The sequence below is a fragment of the Condylura cristata genome, unplaced genomic scaffold, assembly GCF_000260355.1.
Source record: "Condylura cristata isolate star-nosed mole 26May11 unplaced genomic scaffold, ConCri1.0 scaffold00057, whole genome shotgun sequence".
In the NCBI taxonomy this organism is placed as follows: Eukaryota; Metazoa; Chordata; class Mammalia; order Eulipotyphla; family Talpidae; genus Condylura; species Condylura cristata.
Genome location: NW_004567158.1, coordinates 666,545 through 674,827, shown reverse-complemented (window position 1 = coordinate 674,827; position 8,283 = coordinate 666,545). Strand labels below are relative to the sequence as shown.

Genomic DNA, 8,283 nt, shown 5'->3' with positions numbered 1-8,283 from the left:
CCGGGCCCGCCGGGACCCGCGAGCGCTGCCCCGCCGGGACCCGCGAGCTCAACTCGCTTCCACGCTCGGCCCGGCCAGGTGTCCGAGGACGAGCTGGTGTCCACGCTGAAGCAGCTGGTGGCGGAGAAGCTGAACGTCCCGGTGCGGCAGCAGCGTCTGCTGTTCAAGGGCAAGGCCCTGGCAGGTAACCGGGGAGGGAGACGCCCGGGGCAACCCGCGGGCCCGGGCGCCGGCCAAGTGTGAGTCTGGGGAAGGTGGTGGCTCCTTCCAGCAGGACTGGTCTCCCCTGGGCGCCCGCCGCTGGGGTGACCAAGTCCCTGGGTGTCTCTCCTGCAGATGGGAAGAGGCTCTCTGATTACAGCATCGGGCCCAATTCCAAGCTCAATCTGGTGGTCAAACCTCCGGAAAAAGCGTCGCTGGAAGACAGTGCTGCCCGGAGGCCTGGTGAAGTGCCGCCTGCACCCCAGCCCGCCTGGCCGCTGGTGGCCAAAGTGTTGGCCCGCCACTTCAGCGCAGGGGATGCCAGCAGAGTCCTGGACCAGCTCCAGAGGGTGAGAAGGACAGCCCACCCCCTTGCCAGCCGCTCCCTGCCAATGCCTGTCCCCGGCCCCCCACTGGCACCCCCTGAACCTCCTTGGCCTTCTCTCCTCAGGATTATGAGAGGTCTCTGAGCCGCCTGACACTGGATGACATCGAACGCTTGGCTAGCCGCTTCCTGCACCCCGAAGTGACAGAGACTATGGAGAAGGGCTTCCCCAAATAGGATTCTCCGGGCGTGGGGAGGCATCCCATCAGGCCGCCAGCTGCATGTAGCATTAAATGTCTTCTCCTCTGGCGATGTGGCTCCTGATGACGATAGCCTCTGGGCGGCAGGGCCCAAGGCCGCCATGGGTTCTTCATATGGGGTTGCTCCCTCAGGCCACACAAAAGGTGAGACAGCGAGGCTCCTGGGAGTGAGTGGGAGAGCCCGACATGAGTTCTGTCTGCTTCTAGAAGTGCCTCAGGGTGAGGAGGGGAACAAGACTCTGGAAGGCTCCAAGGGTTAGGCTTGGGCATTTCCACTTGAGCCTACAGAGAACAAACCCTCACAGCGCTCCTTCCCAAGCATGGAGAAGCAGCTGGTCCTGCTGCCCAGCCCTGTCACCTGACTGGGCAGGAGACCAAGAGACACTCAACCTGGGGCTCGTGGCAGCAGCCACCAGCAAGTCTTCAGCAGAGCAGGCTGGGACGTGAGGGTGCACACGAGCCCAGGCAAGTCGACTCCCTCACCCCATGGGCCACAGCTTCACCCTAGGTGTCCTTCACCACCCAGCCTCGAGTTTCATGCACAAACAGGCCTCAGGCAGCACCCCAGCCAGGTAGAGTGCAGAGAGGCCACCCACTGGCTCCTCTGCTGTCCTCTCCCAGACCAGGGTGCTTCTTGCCTCTTAGGGGCAGGCTGCAGGTGGCTGGCATCAGGCCACTCTGTGAGCAGCTCCAGAACTTGGCCTCGGCACCCCGCAGGCCCACAGCACGGCCGTGGACAGGGCTTCCACTCAGTGCACCCTACTGCCTGGGAGATGCGGGGGGTAGGCATACACAAGGACTGAGCAGCCCTGCCCCCCCGCCCCCCCACTCGCTGGGGGGGGCACCAGAGGCCATCTAGGTGCCTGTTCCTCTTCCGAGGGCACCCTGGGCAGCAGAGGCTGAAGGGAGCCGCTGTGGGACGCCAGGAAGAGACACGCCGCAGGCGAAGGCTTTGACGGCAGAGGAAGCCCGCGCGCAGAGCCCGCTGCGCGCCGCCTGGCAGCTCGCGAGACTTCCCAGTGCTTTGCTTTGAGTCAGGAAATGTGCGCTGAAATTTCAAATAGCTCTAAAGGCAAGTATGAGCCTTTGACTTACCCAGAAGAAACTCCACCAGGCGACTCTGGCCTCCAGCGACTGGCTCACGCGTAAAGGAAACTGTTCAACAGTAAAGGAAGCGGATCGGCTCCCAGCGCCGACAAGGCCACGCGCAGCGGCAGCAGACGCCTTCCCCAAACACCCGGTTCGTTCTGCCTCCCCTGCATCCCGCGCTGCCTGCTTCGTCCTGGCCTCGCCACCCAAAGACAGCCGCCTGCCCCCGCAGACACCCAGCAAATAAAAGCCGTCCTTTCCGTGCTCAGACCAGGCTGTGCCTGCACTCATTGGGCCTGACTGAGGTTGCGCCGGTAGGGGATGCAGGTTTGGGGAGAGCTGAATGGTGGCCACAGACAGCCACTCTGCTGCAGGGGAGTGACAGCCCAGAGCTTTTCAGACACACCCTGGAGGTGGTCACTGAGTTCTGTGCCAGCACCCCGCCCCGGCCAACAGCACCCTGGAGGTCGGGTGCTGTGTACCAGGTGACGCCCAGGGGTTGGTGCCCCAACAGGGCAAAGTCCAGGTCTCTGCGGCAGCCGCGCCAGCTGGAACCCCAAGGTGGGCCAGGCTATCGCGGAGGCTTTGAAGGGAGACAGCTGGCCCTTGAGCAACTATAGTGGCTGGGGACACTGGGGCCAGGAGTGCCCACAGGGAGAGCGGGTGTAGGCCTGAAGACATTTCCAGAAGCGCCATGCATGAGCAGGTCAGAGCCACTTCCGGGCTAGGTAACAGGTCTCCAGCCTGCCTCCTTGGGGTGAGAAGAAGCAGCAGGGTTTGGGGCCAATGACAGTGCCTTGGGCAGGGCACGGCCCAGTGGGCCAGGGGCTGTGAGGGGGCAGGACGGCACTGGGAGATGGAGCAGCCAGAGGTCGCACCCGGACTTTGCATCTTGAGACTGGGCCGGGGGCACCTGCAGGCCCCAGGGTTGGCTGTTCACAGCAGGCAGGGGCACCCAGATGTGGGGCTCACTGGCCCCGGCCTCCTGCCCACTGCAGCTCCCAGGCCGGGCTCTATCCAGCAACCCCAGGAGAGGTAGCTGACCGAGGACACGAGCCTGAGCAGCCGAGACAGAAATGGCCACCCCACCCCCACACATGGGGCCTGTCCGCCCAGGGCCCAGGGGTGGCAGAGGGCACAGCAGCTTTTGCTGTGGGCTGGGCCTCACTGAGCTGGAGGTGCCCCTGCAGCAGATGCCGCGGGCCTACACCTCCCTGGGGAAGTGACAACAGCCAGTGTGGCCTGCACCGCCTCGCCGCTGCCCTCTGCCTGCTCTCTGGCTTTCCCAACTTCACTTCCCTGCTTGCTCCTCCCACAGCCTTTTGGTTCCTAAATCCCTCCCAGCTCTCCACCCTGCATCGGGCTCGGACCCTGGCCCTCTCTCCCCTCACTGCACTCTGCTGACCTAGCGCCTGAATGCTGCCTCTCCCTGGGGCGGACAGGCAGGCAGGGCTTGGCGTCTGTAGCTCTGGGCCAGGCTTTTAATGACAGGAAGCCACCTCTGCCTCTCCCAGCTCAGCATTCACTGCAGGTTCAGGCTGCACCCCGGCTCGGTTGGTGATGCAGCAGCTGCCAGGTGTCCCCGTGGGAAAAGTTCACTGTGCCTCCCTGTGCAGGACTCCTCCAGGCAGCCCCATGCGACCCCTATGCCCACGCAAGCTGCCCCTTATGGCTGCAGAATGGCTCGTTCGTGGCTCTGTTTCTATTTAGCGCTCCCCTCTCCCCTTCTCTCTTGATTATCACAATAGACTCATTCAGCAACTTACAACCCCTGAGTTGGGATCCCCCCGTGGCACAGGATATAAGGCTCGGGCTGTCAGGCTATCACCAGCCACTGCAACCTGAGTTTGATCCTGGCTAGGGAGGGACCCACAGGGCGCAGCAGACCTCTCCTGTCTCCCCACTGCCCCCTCAGCAGTAGATTTCAGTGTATCTGCCTGTTCCGCTCCCCTCTCTCTGGTGAACCCCCTCACCCATCCGATCCTCTGACCTACACCCCAGTTCTATGTAAAAAAACAAATGACAGAACTTTATGAAAATCCATGTGTGGACACTTTTATTTGGAGCGCAGTGTGCAGAGAGTAAGGAGTTTAAAGTGAACACCTCGTGAACTGACCCCCAGAGCAAGTAGGGAACCCTGCCGACATGCCAGCGCCTGCCCTGCGGCCCCTCCTTGGCTCTCCAGCCTTCCAGAGCTCAAATTCTGCTAGGTGGGCTCCCGGCCCCGACCTTACTTTCTAGCAGCACAGGTGCACCCACCTCGTCTTGGCTTTTCTCTTGGCCAAACCCTAGAATCAGCCTTTTCTTCAGGGAGCCCCATTTCCTTTGAGTGGGGAACTGGATCGTGCAACAAGGTCAGCTGCGGGGCGTCACTGCTCCTAGACTCAGCAGACAGCAGGATGCATGCCAAGAGTCCATACTGAGATGCCCTGATGCAGCCAGTGCATCCCTCCCAGGGAGAATTCTGAATCCTGACAGCAGCGATGTACTCACTCATTTGCCCTCTTCCGAAAGCTTCACACACACCCACACCTCTCACCCCCCACTGCCTCGCTGTCAACAAGCGTGCTGAGTCAGGTCCTCTCGTCCTCAGGATGTGCCCACGGAGATCAGGCAGGCAGCTGCGCTGAAGAGGCGCCTGGGTTGTTTCTATGCCATCTCCACCCCTTCTCCACCCCACCCTGGGGGCCTCAGTCCTGTTGTCCACTGGTGTCTTATTTCGTTTGGCAAGTTCATTAGTTTTGTTTCCTTCTAGCGCATATACAGGCAAACTCAGGCAGCATTTGTCCTCCTGAATATTCCACTTTGCATGACCCCAGTTCCTTCCATTTTGCGGCCAATGCCGAAATGTCTCCATTTTATAGGCGCACGGGACTTCACTGTGCGTCTGCACATCTCATCTAGTCCCGTCAGCGGGTGCTCAGGTTGTGGCCTTATCGTAGCTACTGCAAATCCCGCTGAAATAAACACTGCTGCATACAACACTTGCAGGTGATTTCATTTTCTTCAAACAGATGCCCAGAAGTGGGGTTCCCGGATCATGAGGTATTTCTATGTTTAGTTTTCTGAGGAAGGTCCATACAGCTGTCCAAAATGGTGATAACAATTTTATACCCATCAACAGTGTACAAGGCTTCCTTTTCTCCACACCCTCAGCAACACACCTTTCTAACTAGTCCTTTTGATGTGAACTCTTCTCCTCAGGTGTTTAGTGTTATCTCCTTATTTTGATATGTAATAATACGTGATGATGAGATTTTTTTATGTCTACTGGTCACCTGTATGTCTTGGAGAAGTAAGTCATTTAGCTCTTTTGCCTATTTTTTTTTTTAAGATTTGTTTATGCACACAAGAACTGGGGTGAAGGTCAGAGGCATGGGGGCAGTGAGAGCATTCTCCAGAGACAGAGTGGGGAGCAGAACAGGCAGATGTACTGAAGTCCACTGCTGATGGGAGCAGCAGGGAGACAGGGGAGGTCTGCTGCATCATGTGGGTCACTCCCTGGCCAGAGTTCGAACCAGTGCTGCAGTGGCTACAGGTAGCTTCATAGTGCTGCGCTTTAACCCCTCAAGCCACTAGGGTGATTTCATCACCACCCATTTTCTTTAGTTGAATTGTTTTATTGTCAAGTCACAAAAGTTCTTCATGTTCTTTAGATATTAAGCCTTATCAGATGAACAAATGTCTTCTCCCATCAATAGGCTGCTTTGTTTTGCTAGTATTGTCATTCACCATGAAGAGACTTTTTCATTTGATGTGGTCCCAATTGTCTATTCTGGCTTTCATTTCCCTTGTCATTGGCGTCAACTCCCCACAGACATCTCTATTGTTGATATCAGGAAACATAGCTCCTATATTTTCTTCTGTGTATTTTATGGTTTCTGGTATTTCATCACGACTTTAATTCATTTTGAATTAATTTCTGTGTATGGAGTTAAAGAGTAATTTAGTTTCATTCTCTTGCATATGGCTGTGCATTTTTCAAAACCATGTGAAGAGAACTACTTTCTTTTTTTTTTTTTAAAGATTTATTTATTTGTGCACACAGAACTGGGGTACAGGCCAGAGGCTCAGGGATGGCGAGAGGTTTCCCCAGAGACAGAGTGGGGAGCAGAACAGGCAGATGAATGAAGTCCACTGCTGAGGGGAGCAGCGGGCGGGTCAGGAGAGGTCTGCCGCGCCATGGGGGTCACCTCCGGGGCAGGCGGGGATCGAACTCATGTGGAAGTGGCTTTAGATTCTCAGTGCTGTGCTGTAACCCGCTGCGCCACCAGGGAGGGCCCGAGAAGTACTTTCTTTATCATATGGTTATGGCTTCTCTGTCATAGAGTTATTATTGATATATGTGTGCGTTTATTTCTGGACTCTCCATTCTATACCACTGATCCATATTTCTATTTTTATACAGTACCATGCTGTTTCAGTTACTGTCTCTTCGTAATATATTTCAAAATTGGATGCTGTGATGCCCCATTTTTTTTTTCTCTCAAGGAGAAAAAGTTATATAGGGTCTTTTGTGGTTCCATGTATTTTAAATTTTTGCTCTACTTCTCTCAAAAAAATCGGAATTTTGGGCCCTCCCTGGTGGCTCAGCGGGTTAAAACACAGCAGCACAGCACTGAGAATCTAAAGCTGCTTCTGCATGAGTTCGATTCCCGCCGGCCCTGGAGGTGACCGCATGGTGTGGCAGACCTCTCCTGGCCCGCCCGCTGCTCCCCTCAGCAGTGTACTTTGACCATCTGCCTGTTCTGTTGCCCACTCTGTCTCTGGTGAAGCCTCTCACCGCCCCTAAGCCTCTGGCCTGTACCCTAGTTCTGTATGCACAAATAAATAAAATCTTTAAAAAAAAAAAATCGGAATTTTGATACAGAGATTGCATTGAATCAATCTATTGCTTTTGATAAGATGGTTACTTTAACTGCATTGATTCTCCCCATTCATGTATTGGAATATTTTTCCATCTTTTTGTCCATTTGAAAAAAAAAGGATTTCTTTATGCATACAGAACTGGGGTACAAGCCAGAGGTGAAGGGGATGGTGAGAGGATTCACCAGAGACAGAGTGGGGAGCAGAACAGGCAAATTGATGAAGTACACTGCTGAGGGGAGCGTAGGCAAGCAGTGGCCTGTAGCAACTACGCTAGCTTTGTAGTACTGTTGCTTCCTGTTGTGCCACCAGGGAGGGCCCTGGTCTATCTTTTTTTATAATGACTTTTAAAACAAAGATTTATTTTAATATATGCATACAAGAACTGCGGTGTAGGCCAGAGGTGTGGGGGCAGTGAGAGGACTCCCCAGAGACAGAGTGGGGAGCAGAACAGGCAGACCACTGAAATCCAGGGCTGAGGGGAGAAGCAGGGAGAAGAGAGGTCTGCCACGGCCTGTAGGTCACTCCCTGGCGTGGCTCAAACTTGGGCCACAGTGGCTGCCAATAGCTTGAGAGCCCTGAGACAACCCTAGGGCCACCAGGGAGGCCCTGATTTAGGGTCTATTTTTAGAGGAGAGCAGACAGGATTTGATGCCCTGATCCTGCTGAAGTTCTTGTGATTACAAAGCGGGAAAATGGAGGCAGTGTGGCCATCCCCACTGGGACTTGTACCTTACAGATGTCCCATAAAGGCAGTGTGAACAATTGGGGGGGGGGTGTTAAGGATAACGATGCTGTAAACCACCCCCAATGCCAACTGTCTGGGTACCTTCATGTGCACGTGGGCACAGCGGGAAATGAAGCTCACATGGGACACTGGGAGGACACTGAGGACACTGGGAGGCCCACCCATGGGCGGCCCACCCACCCGTGTTGGTGCCTGTGTGATCAGTCAGAGCAGGGGCCCAGCGGAATCCCTGGGAATTGTCCCCCCTGCCACCCAATCCCAGTGATGGCGCTGGGACTGCAGGAGGGACACAGGTCCAGAGCCGCCACATGTGGCATTAGGGTCAGTCATGGTCAAGTGCGGCCTAAGGGGAGGGGCTTCACATGCACTCATGGGCTTCTGGTGGCGGGATGGGGGGGTTTGCACAGGCGCACTAGAGTCAGCCAAGTTCCCAGGGGGTGCGCCCAGGGACATGCGTTGAGGAGGCGTTGATTGGTTGGGCCATTGTGGCGTCTGGGGCGCTCCACGTCAGGGCAGCATTGTTCGCGCAGGCATTCTGAGGCCGGAGGGCATTGTGAGTCACGCGTGGCGTGGGGGCGCTCACCGTGTAGGCAACCAGGGGCGGCAGAGCCCCACAGGCCGCGGAACTGATCCCCTCCAGAAGGTGCTGCGTACAGGCCAGCTAGTGAGTCCGGTTCGCGGGCCCCGGAGGGAGGAAACTTCGTGAAGGCGCGTGGCGGGGCGCGAGTGGCGGGGCGGGAGGGACTGGGCCCTCCGCTGGGGCCCGACGGCAGGAAGGCGGGACGCGGCCTCGC

The 8,283-nt window shown here is 56.5% G+C and overlaps 1 protein-coding gene across 1 annotated transcript in view; it reads left to right on the top strand.

Annotated features, from left to right (window-relative positions):
• UBL4A (ubiquitin-like 4A) overlaps positions 1-2,143 on the top strand; it is a 2,812-nt gene extending 669 nt beyond the window's left edge. The window contains exons 2-4 of the mRNA XM_012734466.1: positions 24-184; positions 337-551; positions 653-2,143. Coding sequence (XP_012589920.1) covers positions 24-184; positions 337-551; positions 653-763 — 487 coding nt within the window. The 3' untranslated portion in view covers positions 764-2,143. The remainder of the gene's footprint in view (positions 1-23; positions 185-336; positions 552-652) is intronic.
• The last annotated feature ends 6,140 nt before the right edge of the window (positions 2,144-8,283 follow it).